Source organism: Pongo pygmaeus, chromosome X (assembly GCF_028885625.2).
Source record: "Pongo pygmaeus isolate AG05252 chromosome X, NHGRI_mPonPyg2-v2.0_pri, whole genome shotgun sequence".
NCBI classification, from domain to species: Eukaryota; Metazoa; Chordata; class Mammalia; order Primates; family Hominidae; genus Pongo; species Pongo pygmaeus.
In genome coordinates this window covers 122,473,485-122,496,653 of record NC_072396.2, presented here as the reverse complement: position 1 = coordinate 122,496,653, position 23,169 = coordinate 122,473,485, and the positions used below count along the sequence as shown (strand labels likewise).

Genomic DNA, 23,169 nt, shown 5'->3' with positions numbered 1-23,169 from the left:
CAAAAGAGCTAGAAGAATAACTGATAGACTGGTTGCTATAGTAACCAAGATAAATTTGTATACTGACTGAGGAAAAACATCGGGGTTGCCATCAGGTATGAGGCCCACATTATGTCGTAGGTGCTTTTTCCTCGGTTTTGAATCATGAGATGACAGACTAACACAAAGACTGCTGAGTTTGAAATAAGGGAATAGAAAGAGTTTCACTCTTAAGAGTAAGGAAAGCACCCTATTAAAGGTTTAGCTGGTTAGCTGAATCCAACAGTGAGAGGGGAACAGACCTTGTGAAAGTTTGTAAATACTAGCCTAACTATGGATAAAAATGAGAAACACAGGTTATTTTTCAATTCAAGCTAAATATCAGTAGGACATCAAAAAGTACCTACAATTTTTGTTAACTTTGATTTGAGGTATTTCTTATAGGTTATTAATCTCTTAGAGAAGGGGTTATTTAATTCATGCTGTGAACATGTGTATCAAAATGATGGGATTTGTCTTATCTCAGTTATCCATGCCCCAGGAAGCAGCACTGTAACTTGGTCTCTATACCTACTGCTGGGGCTACCTTTACCTCTTCCACCTCCATCACCACAACCTGCATGATCTCTTTATACTGCCTTCCTCCACCTCCACTACTACTCCAGGAAGTAACTACCAAAATTGCAGAGTATGAGGAGGAAACAAGCAGCCTCTTAAAGGTGCTTGCCTGGCAAATTCACCTGATTCTGTCAAAGTCTTAACAATGAACTTAAGAGTACAAACACATGGAGTGTTGCGTAATGTAAAGGTTAGACAGTAAGTCTAAAATACCAATAATTAGAAATTATTTTCTGTTTAAGACCACCACTATACTTCACATCCTAAAACTATTTAGGTTTTTAATATTTTTTAAAATCAAGGGCCAGGTGCAGTGGTGCATACCTGCAATCTCAGCACTTTGGGAGGTCGAGGTTGGGTGGATCAGTTGAGCCCAGGAATTTGAGACTAGCCTGGGCAACATGGTGAAACCCCATCTCTACAAAAAAAAAAAAAAAATATATATATATATATATATATATATAAGCTGGGCGTGGTGGTGCACATCTGTGGTCCCAGCTACTTGGGAGTCTGAGGTGGGAGGATCACCTGAGCCTGGGGAGCTCGAGGCTGCAGTGAGCTGAGATTGCACCATTGCACTCTAGCCTGGGTGACAGAGTGAGACCTTGTCTCAAAAAAAAAAAAAAAACCAAAAAAAAAAAAAAACACAAATTTCATCTGTCCTATCTTATGAAGTAGATTATCACAAGAAGAGAATAAAGTTTCCAATTTACAGGAGTTTATACAGATTCAATTTGAGCCCCCAAACTGCCATGCCACTAGGGACTATCCTACCCCCATGAGTTACCAATTGACAGTTAGATGTCACTAAATATAACTTGTTTATTTATTTATTTTTGAGACGGAGTCTTGCTCTGTTGCCCAGGCTGGAGCGCAGTGGCGTGACCACGGCTCACTGCAACCTCCGCCTCCCAGGTTCAAGCAATTCTCCTGCCTCAGCCTCCCGAGTAGCTGGGTGTGTGCTACCACGCTCGGCTAATTTTTGTATTTTTAGTAGAGATGGGGTTTGACCACGTTGGCCAGGCTGGTCTCGAACTCCTGACCTCAGGTGATCCACCCGCCTCAGCCTCCCAAACTGCTGAGATTACAGGTGTGAGTCACGGTGCCCGGCCGGATGTCACTAAATTTAGAACTTGAATTTACTAATATGTAGAGGGTTGTTTTTTCTCACTTCAATATGATGTTACATGAGTGCGATAAAACAGCATTTGTAAATATACTTCTATCACTCCTCAGAGCCTTCAGTAATCAAATTTGTGATCAAATGTCAACTCATCAACAAACAGCCATTTTTAAGGAAACTTCCCTAAAGTAATAAATATTGCACAGGTGTTTTTTAAATTAAAACTTCTATCAATTTTCAATTCAGAGAGAAATGTTTCTGACACCTAAGTAAAGTGAGAAGCTGAGTTTTCAACAAAGGCAGCTACACACCTTTTTGTTTTTCAGACCTAAAAATTATTCAGGACAGTTTGGTCTCAGTTCCCATGACTTAAGATTTTATCATTATTCCCATCTGAATATGGTAGATTGCAGTTAATACTAACTAAATGCCTAAGAATAAAATAATACAAATAATCACTGTTCTTAGACAAGCTATTTTGCCATTGTTTTTCACTTTCACTTGGAAAAAACTAGTGAGCAAAACTTAGGATTCTAAAACAGTTCAAGACCTCTGATAAGCAAGGTATGAAGAAACAGTCAAGTAAACCATCTTAAAAGCCCAGCTAATAGGGTAAGTGCCAGAAACCTATGGCAGGAATACCCAGCAATACTTTCCCTTCTTCCGCAGACATGGTAGCATGGTATAACTGAGGAATCAAGAGACCTGGGCTCTAGTTCCAAGTCTGCCCTTATTAGCAATGTGTCACTTCCCCTCTCAGACCCTAAATTTCACTTTCAGTTAAAAGGGAAGGCTGGGCTAAAATGATCTCCAGTCCCTTCCTACTCTAAAAATGTTATGATTCTATCCTTCTTCCAAGGCCTCAAAAATATTTTGGCTGCCACTAAAAAAAAGAGTGCTGAAAATGTTACGTTTATTTTTACAACATGTTCTCAGTGCCAGCCTTTAGTATGTGTAAGTATAAACCACATGAGTTAGCGGGGGCATTCATCTCATATATAATTTACCCAGTAAATACTTAATTTCAAATTTATGGGTCTTGAACTATGTACCAAATACCATTAAGTTAAACTAAAAGGTTAAAAAAAAATCATGAAAGATTTACCAAGAACAAAAGCTTATCAATACAAGCACACTATTAAACCTCAATATAAAGACATTTAGAGTTGGAAGGGTTCTCAAGAGTGTAATCCCCTCAACTTAAAGATGAGGAAATAAAATGACTCACAGTCCAGGGCTCTTTTCTAGTATACCACACAATTCCTCCTCTCTTTCCTGCTCTATCAAAAGACAGCCCAGTAGCAGAAAGAACGCCAGACAGTCAAACTGATCCGGGTTCTAGACCTAGCTCCACCATTAATTTGCTGTGGCAGCTTTTACAAGTTTCTTTCTCTCTCTAGGCTTCAGTTTTCACAACATTTTACACGAAGGAGTTTAACTAGATGTCCCTTCTAGCTGCAACAGGCTATGATCTTGCAAAATTCCTATCTGACAAAACAAAAATACACGTTGCTGAAAGAAAGTGGAATTTCTTGCCAAGAGAACAAAAAAGTTTGGGCTGCTGGTTTTAATGATGTATCAGTTCAATTCAGCAACTTGGTCCTAAAGCATTTTACTCCAGAATTTACCAGGGGAGGATCTCTGTCCACCTCTCTGTCACTGCTCTCATTGCCCTCCACAGAAAAAAAAAAAAAAAAAAAAAAAATACTGGACTAGGAGTCTGAAGAGCTGGTTTCAAATCCTAGTTCTGCCACTTAAAAGCTCTCTCCTAGGACAAATTCACTTAACCGTCTCTGAGTCTAAGGTTCCTAGGCCAGGCGCAGTGGCTCACGCCTGTAATCCCAGCACTGTGGGAGGCCGAGGCGGGCGGACCATGAGGTTAGGAGTTCAAGACCAGCCTGACCAACATGGTGAGACCCCGTCTCTACTAAAAATTAGCTGGGCGTGGTGGCGCACACCTGTAATCCCAGCTATTCAGGAGGCTGAGGCAGGAGAATCTCTTGAACCCGGGAGGCAAAGGTTGCAGTGAGCAGAGATCGTGTACCCCAGCCTGGGCGACAGAGCGAGACTCCATCTCAAAAAAAAAAAAAAAGGTTCCTGATATGTAAAAATGAAGATAAAAATGAGAAAACCTGGGCCTGGCGAGATGGCTCATGCCTGACAGTAATCCCAGTGCCCTGGGAGACTGAGGTGGGAGGATCACTTGAAGCCAGGAGTTTGAGACCAGCCTGGGCAACATAGCAAGACCCCATCTCTAAAAAAACCTTTAGCTGAGCAGGGTGGTATGCACCTGTGGGAAGATAACTTGAGCTTAGGAGTTTGATGCTGCAGTGAGCCATGATCTCACCACCTCTCCAGCCTGGGCAACAGAGTGAGACCCTATCTTGAAAAAAAAAAAAGAAAGAAAAAGAAAAAAGAAAAGAATAAAGAAAACCTGACCTAAAATATCAATAAAAAATCATTATAAATATGGCATATATTACAAAGCTGGGCAAGTGAAGATCATCTGCCACTGTGGAAAAGTAGGCTGTATTGGGATTAAAAGTCTCTAAAAAAACTGGGCTGATTTTTAACTTATTAAATTTGCTTTCAAAGAGTAGATTAACAAAGCTGAAGACATCACTGGAAGGAAAATGCAAGAAATAAATTAATTTTAGGAAATAGCCTGTGTATTAGGATTGTGCTAATTAACAAAACATGAGATGTCTCCACTGCCTATTCAGTTCACTACAATTTGTTGACATAGTCTGTGTACTCCCAAACACACAACAGCAAGGAACATTTCTGAAGTGCCCAAATTCAGTCTACTAACCTTAGAAATTGTATAGTTTGCCACTCCAGATCATATCAAGGAACAGAACATATTTCTGATGACCAATATCTAGTAAGGCAATCTGTTTCCACAAATCAAGATTTCTCACTACATTTCTAGGTTATAAGTTGCCCACCCAGATCTCCTCACGGTGTCTTATGAAAATGATACAACCTTCCACAAAGGATAGAGGAAAATGTAAATGATGCTAATCTTTTTCTGCCCTCGGTGCTGCCAGTTCTTTTCAGATGCAATTCTCCAGATTAGTCTATTCTCTTTCCAATCGTCTAATACAGAAAGGAGCCCTGAAATCCACAAACTGACCCTTTAGTTTTATCCATAGAACTCAACACACTTAGTAATTGGGCAGGTTAAAGTTAAAATTAGAAAGCTGAGTTCCAAAAAAACCTTTTTCAGTTTTCACCTAATATCAGAGGATCAAAGTGCTTGAGAAGCTATATTATCTCATGAGGGAAGAAGTGACTCTATCAATTCTATCAAAATGACTCATCCGGTTTAGATAAGTAAAATAGCTCCAAGTTCTATATATCTCCCAAAGTAAGCTATGTGTAAAGTTAACAAATTTGCCAATGCCAAGAAAGGAAGGAGGAAAGCATGAACATTTTGAATGCTTTCTCTGTGCCCAGGTACTGGACTAGACGGTTTACACAGGTCCTGATATAACTTGCGTCCTTTGAAATTAAACTTATTCAATGGAAAGAAACAATATCCACAGAGTAGTTCTAAACCAATCATCTCATAAACTGATGATTTTCCTCCCCCACCCCAATATACACACACAAAAGTACCAAAGGACTTGGTCTCTCATTTAATCTGAATTGTCAGTTCATTACTTTGAAGGGAAAACCACACACACAAAAATTAAGTTTCACAGAAATCCAATACATTTCAAAACCCAAATGTATTTCCTATGCTCTACACCTAGCTCTAAACTTGTCTCAGATATTGAACTTGAAGGAGATTCGGTGCCATCTCAAGATTGGCCACTGCCACCCCAAAATCCCACAACAGTGACATGAAGGTTGGTGGAAAGACACACATCTGAAATCCACCAACGTACATTGCTTTATGATTTTATTACTGTAACTTTTTGGTGCATATTGTGTATAAACATACATTAGTTTTCAGAATGACTTCTAGCATGCATGGCTAACTATACTTGCATCACAGCGGGTATTTCTCCCACGAAGTAAGTGTGAGAATTGAAGGCAGTGAACTTCTCGAACCATATTAGTCCTTTATACTAACATCTACATTTTACCAATCCTCAAGTTCTTACAGCATGAAAATATATTTCACTGCCTCTATTTCCACGTACATTCATAGGGGAGTTCGGCGAAATCGCTTTAAAGCACTACCCCAACTTTGAAAAGTGGAGAAGTGGGTAAGTAAATACAAGTCCTAGCCAAGCGAGCACTCCAACTACTGTACTTCCTATTCAGAATCACCCATATTAATCACCACTAAAACATCTTGCAGAATTAGATAAAGAACACAAAGCTGGGGCTCTCCTTCCAATCACCAGATTACTCAGCACTTGTTTGTCCCTCTGCAGTCAGCTGTGCACATTTCTTCTGTCTGGCCATCCTTTTAGACCGCATTCTTTCTAATAGGGACCGTGTATTCGATTTCCTTTACCTCACGATAAGGTGTTATTTTAATAAAACACTGTTGATCTAGAGTACATTCGCTAGAGGACTTTCTTAAGCAAATACCCAACCTTACCCCCGCTCCTTTTCGTTGTGTGTAAGAAAAAGAGGACGGCAAATAGGGGAGAGTTACAGCCACCTCTGAAGTGAATAGGTAAGTTAGCGGTAAACGGGAGAATAAAAAACCACAAGTTACATTTCTCCTGTTACTGCTCCTTTAATCTACGGTCCCCGAGGCCAAAACGTATGTTTGAAAGGTAAGCTCAGAACCCCACAGATACAAATCTCCGACTCAGGCACGTAAGCTGTTCCCCCTCCCAGAAGGCTGGGTCAGAAGAGAAATGGGCTCCGAGAGAGACCCTGGGACCGTTCAGTAGGGAAACAGCCGGGAGGCTGCCCGAGGTGGCTGACTCCCCCTTCTCCGAGTCACCCCGCCCTAAGAAGCCCCAGGTCTGGGTTCTGAAGTACTCCAGTGAGACGGGGAGGAACAGCGGTGGCGGACACAGCGGGACCTGGGAGGGGTGTAGGGGGAAGACACAGGAGATGCGGGGGGCTTGGGATGCCCGGCTTCCTGCCATAGCAGCAGTTACTTACCCCACGGGGTAGCCGCCCCCTAGGTGCACATCTTCAGGGGCATCATAGAATTCCTCGGTGTCGCTTTCCGACGCCATTTATAGGACACACCCGCGGGTGAGGGGGCCGGCGCCGCCTGGAGGAAGGGTGACTCTTGTCTCCTCCTTGTCGACCTCCACCCGGGCGAGACTGGGGAAGTGGGTCTCGGGCGAGGCTGAGGGAGCAGACGATCTGTAGCGAGGAGACTGTTAAGGAAAGGGGGCCGCCCTCAGTTGCCGGGCTTCGGGAATGACCGGCAAAGCGGCCGCCTGAAGAGGCGGCGGTGGGTCCAGGGAATGTTGCTGCCACCGCTCCCAGTGATAGGTGTATAAGGAGCGCGAAAGAGGCGGTGGCTCCTCGCAGTAGGGGAGGAAGGGCGCGCCGGCTACAGCTGCTCCAGTTTCTCCCGCAGCAGCAATTTACAGCAGCTGGAAGAGCTAGTTGCCCGCAAAATACCGACGCGCACCTACCCTCGCGAGATTTCGGGAGGGGCGGTAATACGCGGGCGGGGCGAAGAGGTGGTGGGGGCGGTTCCAGAGAGGCAGCGCTCCGATTACTTCTGCCAGAGAAGCCTATCAAAACGGCGCAAGCGCGTTGAGGGCGTTCGGTGAGGGCCGGAAGTAGCCGAGAAGGGAGCGGGGTGAGCCTCCCGAAGGGAGGAGTCTAGGACCTGCGCAGGAGCAGCGTGTGGTGCCCTGGCTCTGAGAGCGCGCGCCCGACGTAGGTGGGGTCAGGCAGAAAGTCTTATTCCTTAACTCTGCAGTTCCAAAGAGACGCGTTTTGAGAGGGATGATTTTGAGTCGGTCTTTTACTTGTAAAGAAATACTCTCGGGAAACGTTGGTGTGGACATTTTGCCGTATATTTACGATGTCTTACTATCCAAGCCCGGAATGTCCCACCCTAGGGCGTCGGCAGGTCCACCACCTCTGGCGTTACAAGAATAACTCGCCCTTATTCACTAAGAGATCGCTAATTGAGATCCCTAGATATGATCCTGCCGGCCAGAGGGTGGGGTCCTTGAGATATACACGGGGAATGTGCCAGTTCCATGGAGTAATGATGGATTTATTGCTGGAGCTGAGCCAGTATGAGGCCTCCGATTACTTTTTCTCCGCACATGTCTGTCGCTGCCAACACAATGTGAGAGAAGTTCTTACATACTGCCCAAGATGTGCGTCAGCTAAATGGTAAATATTTACTGAGCAGATATCATTGCAAGCCTACGAACTAATGGCTTAATTCTGATCCTCAACTGCCCAGCGTCTGGTGATAAAAATAGAAAGGTACTTTTTAAAAAACCGAGATGTTCCTTCTTAAACCACGGGTCATTGACCATCAAGGTGATAACACTGACTTTCAGTATGATCACACAGCATATTTATTTCTCCAACTGACATCATGATAGGCATTTTGAGCTGTTCGTGCAGCCTCAATTAGTACTCAAGAAAAGGCTGGATTGGAGCCAGGGGTATGGCCTCAGAGAAGCTGGAAAGGGGCTCTAGACTTTGTCAAGCAAGGCAAGGTCTGCTGTGGTCTGGTGGACTTGGGTAAAAACCAAATGTCATATACTGTATATTCTATAATACCCCAGGGAGTTTAGGGAAAACACTGCATAATCAAATATATTAATATTTTTGCAGCAAGATATATGATTGTTCATACGGGATAAATAAATACAAGTAAATAGCCTCATTCAGTTTGAGTCAGACGCTTCTGCCAAATAAGTTTAAGATAGATCTATTTGACTGTCAAATAAATTACTAAAAAAAAAACAAAACCAGAAACTTGGTTTCCAGAGCTTTTGGAGTTTCAGAATTGGAGACAAGGGATTTGTGGATCCTTGTGAGGGTACGACTTTTGTCAAACCTAAAAATTATTAGGTTTTATGTGTCTTAAACATGTTAATTAACTTCCTAGGTATAAAAATGTAACTCAAAGTACTAACTTTTAAAAACGTTTTGCTCACTAAGATAGGTTTTTTTGTTTTCTTTTTGGATTATGGAAAGTTACCAGATATAAGGTAGGGAAAGATATATTTATGGAAAGATGTTAACTACCTGAATGTATTCTCTTCCTAGATATCTAATAGTGAATTTCTGGCTTCCAAAGAAAAAAAAGTTAGTTTTCTCTATATGATAGAGGTGTTAGTTCCAGGCACGGTGGCTCACGCCTGTAATCCCTGCACTTTGGGAGGCCGAGGCAGGTGGATTTCTTGAGCTCAAGAGTTTCAGACCAGCCTGGGCAACATGGTGAAACCCCGTCTCTAAAAAAATTCAAAATTTAACTGGGTGTGGTGGCATGTGCCTGTGGTCTCAACTACTGTGGAGGCTGAGGTGGGAGAATCGCTTGAGCCCAGGAGGTTGAGGCTACAGTGAGCTGAGATAGCACCACTGCACTCCAGACTGGGCAGCAGAGCCACACCCTGTCACACACACACACACAGAGCCACACCCTGTCTCACACACACACACACACACACACACACACACCAGCAACAACAAAAACATGCCGTGTGTGGAAACCAGTCACTCAGTTCAGTAAACATATACAATTTGGTGTCATGCAGCGTTCTAGATGCTGAGGACAATTCACAGATTAAAAAGACAACTAGATCCGGCGCAGTGGATCACACCTGTAATCCCAGCACTTTGGGAGGCCGAGGTGCGCGGATCACTTGAGGTCAGGAGTTCGAGACCAGTCTGGCCAACATGGCAAAATCCTGTCTCTACTAAAAATACAAAAGTTAGGTGGGCGTGGTGGCATTTGCCTGTTGTCCCAGTTACTCAGGAGGCTGAGGTAGGAGAATTGCTTGAACCTGGGAGGCGGAGGTTGCAGTGAGCTGAGATCCCGCCACTGCATTCCAGCCTGGGCGACAGAGGGAGACTCTGTCTCAAAAACAACATCAACAACAACAACAAAAACAAAACAGAAAAAGACAACTTAAGTTTCTGCCTACAAAAAGCTAATAATCTAGCAGTGGAGACAAATACGGAGTCTTAGTATGGTGCTTTTTTTGTTTTTTTCAGTATACCATAATAGCTCTCTTGGACCTTTTAAGCTGCCTTAAACATTATACTTAGAAAAAGGTAAAATGGATAGGAATGATAAACTGGTAACATTTTTAGAGCTTTCAAAGTTGTCCGTTTAAATGCTTTTATCAATTGCATGAGAAAGCCAATTGCTAGAATGAATTGCTGGAAACGTTAAAACACATATAAATACTGCCCATCAGCACTTTTTTTTTTTTTTTTTTTTGAGATGGAGTCTCGCTCTGTTGCCCAGGCTGGAGTGCAGTGGCTCGATCTCGGCTCACTGCAAGTTCCGCCTCCCGGGTTCATGCCATTCTCCTGCCTCAGCCTCCGGAGTAACTGGGACTACAGGCGCTAGCCACCACGCCCGGCTCATTTTTTTGTATTTTTAGTAGAGACGGGGTTTCACCGTGTTAGCCAGGATGGTTTCGATCTCCTGACCTCTTGATCTGTCCGCCTTGGCCTCCCAAAGTGCTGGGATTACAGGCGTGAGCCACCTAGCCCGGCCCCATCATCACTTTTAAAGATGTAAAAGATGTGTTTATTTTGCCTGAAATATCAGTTCTTGAGTTTTAAAGCAGCAGATTTTAGGTATCATCCAAGGCAGTGGTTTTGAAGCTTTTGTCTGTATTAGAAATGGAACCTTAATCCAACTTAATTTTATGCAAAAGTCCGTATAGTATACAAATAAAAACTGCTCTATTTGAAACAGGGTTTCAAAGTTGAGGTCCCTGTCTGTATGACCTTTCTTGAATCTCCAGAGACTGTCCTAAGGCCCGATAAAAAAAAGAACAAATGAAAAACTATTGGTCCAAAGCAGAGGTTGGCAAATTATGGTCCACTGGACAAATCTGTCCCACTCTCTGTTTTTGTAAATAACATATTGTTGGAACATAGCCAGGACTATTTGTTTATATATTGCACATGGCCGCTATCATGGCAGAGTTGAGTAGCTGGGACAGAGACTGTGTGACCCACAAAGCCTAAGATATTTACTATCAGGCCTTTTTTACAGAAAAATTTTCAGATCCTTGGTCCATAAGATACTATTTTCTAGGATACCTCAGAACTAAAAATACCCTCAAATTAAATGTTTTCAGCAGATCATATGATGCTGCAAAATCATGTGTGTAGATAAAAATAAGAATAAAACCTTTCCTACCTGGCTCATTCCCAATGACTATTAAAATTTCATAGATCTAAGGGTAATGTGGGTTTAAGGAAAATTTTTATGTTTAACTAAATTCCTTATCTGCATAGCAAATACTCTACTCTCCAAAGACTAGAGGTCACAGCCACTGTATGGAACAACTCATCTGTGGGATGTTCATTCTCTCCTCTTGGCAAGAATACTACAAACTGGCAGCATCCTTGAGGCTAATTTTGCCTCAACCCCAAGGGTAACCAGTCACTCAGAACATCAGTGTTCCAAGTACATCCTAATGCATGTAGCCTTTTGTTACAAGCAAGAGCTAAAGTGATAACTCAGGAAAAATAATTTTTTATGTACAGTGTTAGGTGATTTGAGACATACTGTTGACAGGAAAAGATTTAATATTACTCACTATGTTTCCCAGGCTGGTCTTGAACTCCTGGCCTCAAGTGATCCTCTTGCCTTGGCCTCCCAAAGTGTTGGGATTACAGGCGTGAGCCACTGTACCTGGTCTACAACCTGCAACCCTTCTGATACCTACTTCCACAAGCAAATTTCAGGTCTTTTTCAAAATAAAGTACCATCTTTATTGTAGCATTTATGTATTTCCTAATCATTTTACATGTGTAAAACTGTGCTGCCATTTTTATTAGGTTCATATCTTTTTGTGTATATATCACTGATGAAATTTTTGAATGTTGTGCCCCTACACCATTTTCCCCATAAGCCTTATGGTTTTTATTGAACAATTTTGCATAGCAGAGTGATTTTTAGGAATGCTCATGCCCCTTTACAGCAGAACTGACTGTAGTCCAGATGTGGTAGCTTCAGGTATGGCTGGATCCAGGGCCTAAAATATATCAATACGCTCTCTCTTTCTGTCCATCTGCTTCTTTTTGTGTTTTGGCTTCAATTTTCCTACTGCAAACAACTTCCTTCTTGTAGTTAGTGAAGATGGCTGCAAGGAACTTTAGCTTATAATGTCTTAATAACTCTCAGTTCCAAAGGAAGTGAAACTTTCTCTGTCAGTGTTTATATATTAAATCTCAGAGAGGATGTTGATTGGTCTTAGGAGGCCCATCTAGCTAGGAGCATACAGAACTCTCATTTGTTCAGGCCTGGGTCAGCTGATTCCTTGCCACTCGCCAAATCAGGAGAGACTACTGTGATTATCTTCCTTACTAGGACTGCATAGAATATTCAGTGGATGTTTTTTCAAGGAAAGGATACTAGCAAAACAAACAAACAAAGGGATACTAGCAGACAGTAGCAACATGTTTATATAAGTTATTAAGGGGTAAGTCTCTATATACATTGACATGAAAAGAGCTCATAAAGTGTTAAATGAAAACAGATGTTACAGAATACTGTGTATAGAATAATCCCATTCATGTCAGTCATTTATCTATGCACATGTGTATACCTCTGTGTATGGAGAATTCTGGAAAAATATTCACAAAGGATTTACGGCAAGTGTCTTTTGCTGATTAAAATAATAATAATAGGAGGTTTGTGCCTTATTTGTACCTTTGTGTAATGATTTTCTACAGCGAATATGTATTACTTTGTAAATAAGGGGGAATTATTAAAAGAAAATATATAACCTATCGTATACAAGGTAGATTTACATACAAAATTAAGATCTAAAATTCATTTCCAACATAGTACATAACTATGAGTCCTGGGCCTATTGTAGGTAAGACGGTTTCTGGAACACTTCAATAAATACCACCAAGAAGCTGAACTTTGAAAAAATACCCACAAAGCAAATCTTGAAATGCAATTAGTCTACCAGTAGAAAGTCATATGTTCTGCACTGCAAGCCTGACACATAAAGAGAATAAGTAATGGTAATTTCTAAAGCAACTAGAAATGGTGAATCTGTGAAACAGATCGGGAGCTTTTTGGAGCAAGGTTGGAGGTATACTTCTAACAGTATGGACTAAGCATAATTTTGTTTTTCAAAACATTGAGTATATATGGCGTGATCTAAAGAGAAATGAATAAAGGCATATGAACTTTATCCTTCAAAAAAATTATTCTGGGTCACAAACTGGAGAAGATGTCTTTTGTCTACCACCCATGGCATCTTTATTTTTTTTAAATGCTTGAAACTCAATCTAAAGGCAAATATTTATATAGAAATGTCAATCACCAGGCTAATATACACATACACACACACACTCAACAGCAACAACTAGAATTTTCTGGTGCTATAGACTGTTTGTGTTCTCTCAAATTCATATGTTGAAACCTAATCCCCAATGTGATGGTATCTGGAAGTGGGAAGGAACTTTAAAGGTCATCAGTCCAAGCCTCATATCTCATAGATGAATTCCTTCCACAAACTTCACCAGTAAATGGTCATTCAAGGACATGGAGTTTAGTATTTATCTAATCAATTTTTTGGTAACCTCTAATGTTAACAGATTTCTTCATTTCATTTGGCCCAAATCTACATTTCTGTAATTTTCACCCACTAATTATGATTCTGGTTACTAAGTCCATACAAAACCTTTCATCTTTTCAAAGATGGTTATCAATTCTCTGTAGTATGTTTATCTTGGGAATATATACTGATATGTTTACACCAAATGTGTTCAGAGACAGATAAATGGGAATTTTGACTACACAATTAAGGTGGTGCATTAAATAAATATGCAATAATATGTGTAGATACTGTACATGTCCACCATATGTGTACAGTTCCTGTTTAATGGTATGTTCTCTGTGTGTACCTAGTAATAATATGTTTTTTTGTTTCTTTTTTGTTGTTGTTTTTGTTGTTTTGAGACAGAGTTTTGCTCTCGTTGCCCAGGCTGGAGTGCAATGGCATGATCTTGGCTCACCACAACCTCCGCCTCCCAGGTTCAAACGATTCTCCTGCCTCAGTGTCCCGAGTAGCTGGGATTACAGGCTGCCACCACGCCTGGCTAATTTTTGTATTATCAGTAGAGACGGGGTTTCACCATGTTGGCCAGGCTGGTCTTGAACTCCTGACCTCATGATCCACCTGCCTCAGCCTCCCAAAGTGCTGGGATTACAGGCGTGAGCCACCACGCCCGGCCAATAATATGTTACATAACAATAGTTATTCATACTTTCTAAGACAGTTTCATCTATTATTTAATGATAATATAATCACTATAATTAAATTAGCACTTACTAGGTAATAGGCACCACATTAAGTACTTTGCATATATTATTTCACTTAATTCATACACTATATGAAGAAGATGCTACTATTATACCCATTTTACAAGTAGGGAAATTGAGGTTTAGAAGAGTTAAGTAATTTGCCCTATGTTTCACAGCTAGTTTTTAGTGGTCAGGATTTGAGCCCAAGGCCTTCTGAATTCAGAGCCTGAACTCTTAAACGCTTTAAGGGTAGGAAAGATCATATTATCACCTTTACTTTACAAATGTGAAAACTGAGATGTTGAAAGTGGTGACATGCGTCAGGTTACACTTTGATTTGATTGATTTGATTTTATTATTTTATTTTTTCATTACCTCTCCAGAGTTTGGAGTTTTATTAGCCTGCAACAAATGAAGCATGTTAATGAATGAAGTATCTAAAATAATAATATTGCAACAAGTAAAAAAGCAATTGGTTTTTTTTTTTTTTCATTTTTTATGGTATGCATTATCTAAATTGGTACATCTCAACATTGGGGGGTTGTGGTAGGCAATATTCTAGGATGGCCCCCAGGATTCCCAGCCCCTGGTATACACACATCTCCCAGTTATTCAGTCCCAAACTAATCTAGACGCTGTTGTGAAGAGATTTGTCAGATGTGATTCAAGTTCCAAATCAGTTGACTTTAAGATTAGGTAGATTAGGCTGGGCATGGTGGCTCATGCCTGTAATCCCAGCACTTTGGGAGGCTGAGGTGGGCGGATCACGAGGTCAGGAGTTCGAGACCAGTCTGACCAACATGGTGAAACCCCCGTCTCTACTAAAAATACAAAAATTCCCCGGGGCCTGTCGTGGGGTGGGAGGAAGGGGAGAGGGATGTAAATGACGAGTTAATGGGTGCAGCACACTAACATGGCACATGTATACCTATGTAACAAACCTGCACATTGTGCACATGTACCCTAGAACTTAAAGTATAATAATAAAAAACAAACAAACAAAAAACAAAAATTAGCCGGGCGTCGTGGCGCATGCCTGTAATCCCAGCTACTCAGGAGGCTGAGGCAGGAGAATCGCTTGAACCTGGGAGGCAGAGGTTGCAGTGAGCCCAGATCGCACTCCAGCCTGGGTGACAGAGTGAGACTCTGTCTCAAAAAAAGAAAAAAAAAAAAAAAGATTAGGTAGATTATATAGGTGGATCTGGCCTAATTACATGAGTTCTTTAAAAGCAGAGAGATTTTTTTTCTGGCTGATGGGGAAGAGGAAGTCAGAAAAATGCACTCTGGCTGGCCTAGATGAAAACAAACATCTATGCTGTGAACTGCCTATGAGGGCCATGCGATGTGGATTATGGGTGGCCTCTAAGAGCTGAGAGTGAACCCCCAGCTGATAGTCAGCAAAGAAATGGGAGTCTCAGTCCTGTGGCTGCAGGGAACTGAAGTCTGCCAACAGCCAGCAGGAGCTTGGGAGAGGACCCCAAGATCCAGATGTGAATCCAGCCTGGCTGACACCTTGGTTTCAGCCTTGTGAGACCCTGAGCAGAGAGCCTAGTCACACTGTACTCAGATTTCTGGCTTACAGAACTGTGAGCTAATAAACTGGCATAGTTTTAAGCCACTAACCTTGTGGTAATTTGTTATGAAGCAATAGAAAACTACTACAGGGATAAATATCCTTATCCTCTCTCCTGGTTAAGAACCACAGATCTAGGTAGGTCATGATAAAAGCACGTGTAATACATCAACATGGACTGTTTGCTTTCTGAAGTCCTTGAGTGCCCTTGGGAATAAATGTAACACTGGAGTGAACATTATGGTGTGTTTCTCTTAACAGAAAAACACTGAATTCAGAAAAAATAACCTAACATGCATTTAAGATATGAAAGAAATGTTTAGCATCATATACACTACAGACACACTGTGCCCCAAATTCAACCCCATTTACAAAATGTTCCCCAGAACCCCAGCAATCCTCCTACACATGTGATGTTAGGGACTGCCTGATCTCTGCTTCTGTGGTCTTTCCCATTGGGTGAATCTGCTTGCCTTTAGAACTTGCGCTCAGTTCCAATGTCAATCTTTAATTTTTTCATTCCAAATCCTTTTAGATTTTAAGGTATAATTGACAAATAAAAATTGTATATATTTATGGTGTACAAAATGTGATGTTTTAAATATATATACACACATTGTGAAATGATTAAATCAAGCTAGTTAACACATCCATTACCTCACATATGTATCACTATTTTGTGGTGAGAACATTTAAAATCTACTTTTAGCAATTTTCTTTTTTTCATACCTTAGACTTTCAAATGATGTACTCGTGTGTGTGTGTGTGTGTGTGTGTGTGTGTGTGTGTGTGTGTGTGTTATTATACCGAACACTTGCAGAACTCTTTCAGACTGAAAACTCACACCCTTCAAATCAGGCAAATTCTCCTTTATTTGTTTGCTAATTTCCTGCTTCCTATTTTTCTCTGTTCTCTTTTCTGTAACTTATATTAGCCATTGGTCTCATTTTCCATGTTTATTTTCACTTTTTCTTTTTTTAACTTAAAGCTCAGGGGTACAAGTGTGGGTTTGTTACATAGGTAAACTTGTGTCATAGGGGTTTGTTGTACAGATTATTTCATCATCCAGGTATTAAGCCTAGTACCCACATACAGTTGTTTTTCCTGATCCTCTCCCTCCTCCGAACCTTCTCCCTCCAATAGGCCCCAGTGTGTGTTGTTCTCCTTTGTGTCCATGTGTCCTCATCATTTAGCTCCCACTTATAAGTGAGAACATGTGGTATTTGGTTCTCTGTTCCTGAGTTAGTTTGCTAAGGATAATGGCCTCCAGCTCCATCCATGTCCCTGCAAAGGACATGATCTCATTAATTTTTTATGGCTGCAAGCAATTTTCAAGTATATGATACATTATTATTAACCATAGTCACCATGTTGTGCAATAGATCTCCAGAACTTATTCTTCCTGTCTAACTAAAACTTTCTATCTTTTGACCAATATCTCCCCATTTCCTGGCTGTGGCCCCTTACTCCCCCTAGGCCCTGGCAACTACCACTCTACTCTCTGTCTCTATGAGTTTGACATTTTTAGATTTCACATGTAAGTGATATCATGCAGTAGTTGTCTTTCTGTGCCTGGCTTATTTAACTTAGCATAATGTACTCCAGGTTCATCTGTGTTGTCACAAATGACTGTATTTCCTTCTTTTTAAAGGCTGAATAGCATTCCTCAATGTTTATCTTACTAGTGACCTTCCAGTGTCATTATCTGGTGTCACTGTGGTTGCATCATCATTCATTGCTTCTTCAACAGAATTAATAACAGATTAAGGGCTCACTATATCCCAGGTATGGTACTACATATCAGGTTAACAGTGGTATGGCCTGATCCTTGACTGAGCTTTTCATCTCCATTGTCTAAGCCTGGAATCTGACACATGATCCATATCATCTGGGGATGGGGCTCCCATTAGTCATTGGCCAGTCCCTGAAAAACAAAATCCCTAACTTTTCACTCATGGTTTTTTGCCTATGTTCCTCACCTTTGAAGCCAAATCTTCAGCATAACAGCCTGCCCTGACTATAGTCTTCCTATGTTTCCTGGCCAGTACTAAGTCTGGACTTGAAACCCAGCTTGCCCTGCTGGATTTTTTGCCTTCTTCTGTTATCCTGTCCACCTTTACACACTGCCCATCTAAGTCACAGTGGCTGGCTGGCTGGTATGGTTGGGAATATCTATTCCTTTAGACCTGCCATATACCTCTTCAAGTTGGGAAATAGTAGACATAATTTTAGTTTTTCAAATTTTCTGACAAAGTTTTATACCCAAAATGATCATTTTGTGAAGAGTAGACAACTTGTTGTGGCCAGGTGCAGTGACTCACGCCTGTAATCCCAGTAATTTGGGAGGCTGAGGCAGGCAGATCACTTGAGTTCGAGACCAGCCTGGCCGATATGATGAAACCCTGTCTCTACAAAAATACAAAAATTAGCCAGGCATGGTGGCACACACCTCTAGTTCCAGCTTCTAGCTACTCGGGAGGCCGAGGCAAGAGAATCACTTGAACTCGGGAGGTAGTGGTTGCAGTGAGCTGAGATTGCACCACTGTACTCCAGCCTGGGCAACAGAGTGAGACTCCATCTCAAAACAAAACAAAACAAAACAGTAGACAACTTGTTTAGAAATGAACCATGGATCTGGCCTCAGTCTTGGGCAAAAGTCTGAAAGTCATGACCTAAGAAGAGGGATAAGGGTAAAAAGGGAATAATAATTTTGTCTGTACCTATGATCTAGCTTGTATTTTACAAGTTATCTCAATCATTTAATTCTCAAACCTTTCTCCACTGTATTTTAATATTCATTGTGTAGGTAGGATCTAAAGCACAGTGGCACAGTCAAAATTTGAACTTAGGTGAGTACTGAGCCTTAAGTGCATGCTTTTCCTGGTATACCACACCAAATACATGCCTTTATCTCTATTTTTCCTTTTGGAAATTGCAGAATGGCTGAGCTAGGAGTTAGAATTAACAGAGCTCACCTATTGGATGCTGCTTCCGATTCTGAAAAAAAGTCTACATTGACCATACATAATTTCGGTTCTAGTTTTCTGAAACAACTCACGAGGCTTATTCAAGCAACTAAACTCATTGTCCCTTGCTCTTTTAGAGGCTGACATCATGATTGGGTGCCTTGACTGTGGTCAATCCAGGATTCTCATGTGGGCTAATGAAGGATTGGCATTAGCTTAATTAATTCAGTAGACAGAGTGAAGATGCTAATTAAATGTGGCCTGAATCTGAAGATTTGTATATTTCACTAATTTTGGAAAACTCTCAGCCATTAACTATTGGATATTGCCTTTCTCCTATTCTGCTTAATATTTTCTTCTAGAACTCACATTAGATGCACAGTGGTCCTTCTTATTATATCCCCCATATGCTTTAACCTGTCTTTTGTATTTTTAAAATGTGTACTATGATCTTTATTTGTGAACATATATTCATTGGAACTTTCTCTTTGGAAATTCTTTGAGGCCTAGGTTTAAAGTGTATTCTTCCAGAGAAGAGTTGCACTTAACCCTGCTAGTAACTTGGGAATGCTATCAATCCAGAATGATTTTAGGCCTAATTTCCAGTGTGAAATGTCTTGATCATACAGATAATGTGAAAGTTGAACCTAGACCTACCTGAGTACAAGTTTGGGGTTATGAAGCTTTCAAGGAGTTCCTTTTTTTCCTCTCATTTTTTCCCCATACTTCACAGAGCTAAAACCGAGGCAGGCCCATACCTCTACCATCTGCCTCTGAGTGGTAGTTTTACCCCCTGTTCATCCATTACCATTTGGGGGTCTGACTTTAACCAGAAAAGAAGGGGGATAGTGTGTGTCTGATCCAATTTATAACCTTGCTTGGGCCCTGGGAGTTGTCTCCTTTGCCCCATGTACTTGAGTGATCTGTTAAAACTACTTTTTAGGGGCCAGGCATGGTGGCTCATGCTTGTAATCCCAGCACTTTGGGAGGCCAAGGCAGGTGGATCACCTGAGGTCAGGAGTTCGTTCGAGACCAGCCTGGCCAACATCGTGAAACCCCGTGTCTACTAAAAATACAAAAATTAGCCAGGCGTGGTGGGGCATGCCTGTAATTCCAGCTACTTGGGAGGCAGAGACAGGAGAATTGCTTGAACCCGGGAGACGGAGGTTGCAGTGAGCTGAGATGGCGCCACTGCACTCCAGCCTGGGTGACTGGCTGTTTTTGAGACTCCATCTCAAAAACAAACAAACAAAAAAACAAAAACAAAAAACAAACAAACAAAAAAACCTACTCTCTAGGGTTGCTAGGAACCAGTAGCTATCCAAAAGGAAATGCCAGATTTATAGCTTCCTTTTCCTTCTGGATTAATGCTAACATATCCTTACTGGCTCTTACTCTCACCATCTCAACTATCAGTCATGCATTTAAAAGGATATATTCTATCTATCTATCCATCTATCTACCATTTATAATGTATCATCATTTTAAGATGTGCTATACTGGGTGGTATTTCTTTGGCTATCTCTTCTGCCATATAACCTCAGTTAAATTCTATTCCACAGAAATATGGGGATTTGGATAGGTTGGATTCAGTTCTGATGGAGTTGTCATGGAAGCAGTCTTTTAGGCAGAAAGTAAAACTGTATAAAAGTTCTGCTTTTGGGGCTGTATTGATTAGGCTATTACATAGTTGTTGCAGTGGATATGTTATTATAGTGTTGTATTAGTCCGTCCTCACACTGCTATAAGGAAATATCTGAGACTGGGTAATTTATAAAGAAAAGAAGTTTAATTGGCTCACAATTCCACGGGCTGTGCAGGAAACATGCTGGCCATCAGCTTCTGGGGAGGCTTCGGGAAACTTACGATGATGATGGAGGGCGAAGGGAGAGCCAGCACTTCACATGGCTGGAGCAAGAGGAAGAGTGAGACAAGGGGGAGGTGCTACACACTTTTAAATAACCAGATCTCTTGAGAATTCTATCACGAGAATAGCACTAGGGGGATGGTGCTAAACCATTCATGAGAAACCACCCACGTGATCCAATCACCTCCCACCAGGCAACACTTCCAGCACTGAGGATAACATTTCAACATGAGATTTGAGTGGGGACACAGATCCAAACTATATCAAGTATCTTTGAAAATAATGGTGTTTGAAGTCCTGGATCAGAGAGTGTGCCATAGCTACTTCTACTGGCAGCAAGTCCTTGAAGAGGCCAGTTACTTTCTGGGCTGGATAACTGCAGAAAGTGGATCAAACACTGTTTGGGTAAAAGGTGAGAGTTCATTTTTTCCAAGAGAGTGTGAGGCTATCTAGTCTGCCGAGGAAGGATAGAGTTTCAATCCATTTGAAACTGAGCTACTTTATTATTGAGGATCCATAACTTTTGTCTAAAAAGGAGTCTGAACCTGTGAATTAAGTTGTCTTAAATAAATAAATAAATTTTAAAAAGGGGTCATTGATTTCTTTGAAATCTAAGTTTTCTCCCTTTGAGTCTACATTTGTTAGTGGACAGCCATTCAATGAGGAATGAAAGTCAATGAGGCCAGTAACAGAAACCAGTTTCCCCTTGTCATATATCATAGGTAGGAAACTTGAAGTCTAGGCCATGTATCATACCATCCCTGGGAAAGACTTTCGACCCCACCAATCTCTGAGGATGCCCATTGTAAATCCAAAAGTCATTCTGTAAATTAGGGGGTTGAAGGCAAGAAGTGATTAACTAGTAATACCCTGAGCCGATGCTCCCCCAGGAGTAAGGGTTGGGATGGTAGAGGAGGAATGTTCATGGTTTTATTCAGGAAGTGTTGTGTTATGGACCTGTGTAGTTAAGGAAATGGGAGAATTTGTTTTCAGCTTAGACTCCAAACCAGGAGTGGCTTTTCAAAAAAAAAAGCAGAAGGGATTTAAAATGCACCTCCCATTGTCTCACCTTGAAGAATGCTGATTTTAAAAATGAGAGAATACAACAGCTTCAGAGAACGCAGATTGCTGGTTAGACCAGGGATTCTCGACCCCCATCCCCCATCCACAAACTTGGGTTTTGCCAAAATCTCATGTATCCTGGGCAGAAAGCACATGTCACTTGAAAAATCTCCTCAGATGATTTTCATATATCCCCTTCCCTTCCAACCAACCCCCGCTTTTGGAACTGTTGGGTTAGACATTGCCTGAACGTATTGCCAATTCCTATTAACTAGTACAGCAGGTAGCCAGCCATTTGCAGAGCACATCAGAAGGAAATAAAGGTTAACATAGGAATAAATTAATTATTGATACTTAGAGCAAGTGCATGGGATTCCTAATAAGCACGCTGAAGCAAGAATTGGTTCTCCCACATCAGTCAGCATTGGTATGACAACTTGGGAGACATAGGGAATGATTCCCAGAATCTGAAAGGAAAATGTATGCAGGGTCTGTTCCTGAGAAAAGAGGATCTGGAGATTGATATCAAAACCCACCACAGACCCTTGTAGTTTGCTTTATTAGAATATATGTAGTAAGTAAACAAGTAGTGTGTATCTGTGTGTGCATGAGCAAGTATATAGTTCTTACTGTTAGAGTTCACTTTCTGTTACTCTGTCTCTCTCTCTCTTTTTTTTTTTTTTTTTTTTTGAGACGAAGTCTTGCTCTGTCGCCCAGGCTGGAGCACAATGGCGCAATCTCGGCTCACTGCAACCTCTGCCTCCTGGGTTGAAGCAATTCTCCTGCCTCAGCCTCCCGAGTAGCTGGGACTACAGGCGCCCGCCACCATGCTCAGCCAGTTTCAATTACTCTTAACAGATATCTCTGCTGTCTTCATAAAGTCTCAAGTTAAAGAACTTTTCATACATCACACACTGTTATGGGTGCATTGCCTTCTGACCACAGTCAAGATCCTGATGCCTAAAGTGAACAAAGCCACATAAGCAGCATCTCTTATTGCAGTGGTTTTCAAACTATACACTCAACTGGAGAGCCTGTTAGAATACAGATTCTGGGACTTCACTCCAGATCTATTGAATTCTGATCTCTGGGAGATCCCCAAAATCAGCATTTTTTTTTTTTTTTTTTTTTGAGAGGGAATCTCAATCTGTCACCTAGGCTGGAGTGCAGTGGTGTGACCTCCGCTCACTGTGAGCTCTGCCTCCCGGGTTCAGGCCACTCTCCTGCCTCAGCCTCCCAAGTAGCTGGGACTACAGGCGCCCGCCACCACGCCCGGCTAATTTTTGGTATTTAAGTGGAGACAAGGTTTCACCGTGTTAGCCAGGATGGTCTCAATCTCCTGACCTCATGATCCGCCTGCCTCAGCCTCCCAAAGTGCTGGGATTACAGGTGTGAGCCACCGCGCCCGGCCAAAATCAGCATTTTAAGAAGCTTCCCCAAAATGACTGTGATGCAGGTGGTCCTTAGGTAACACTTTAAACAAAGTTTGTTTGAGGGAGCATTGCATTATATTTTCGTGTTGTGAAGATTTGTCATTTCATTGTCAGGTTGAAGATTTCAGCCATA

General features: G+C 41.5%; 1 protein-coding gene across 2 annotated transcripts in view; it reads right to left on the bottom strand.

Annotated features, from left to right (window-relative positions):
• The window catches only part of WDR44 (WD repeat domain 44), a 102,609-nt gene extending 95,302 nt beyond the window's left edge, over positions 1-7,307 (bottom strand). Inside the window, exon 1 of one of the 2 annotated variants that reach the window (XM_054471960.2) lies at positions 6,797-7,307. In XM_054471960.2, the coding sequence (XP_054327935.1) occupies positions 6,797-6,873 (77 nt within the window). In that variant the 5' untranslated portion in view covers positions 6,874-7,307. The remainder of the gene's footprint in view (positions 1-6,796) is intronic. The other variant, XM_063660603.1, reaches the window with a different exon arrangement.
• Positions 7,308-23,169: the final 15,862 nt, after the last annotated feature.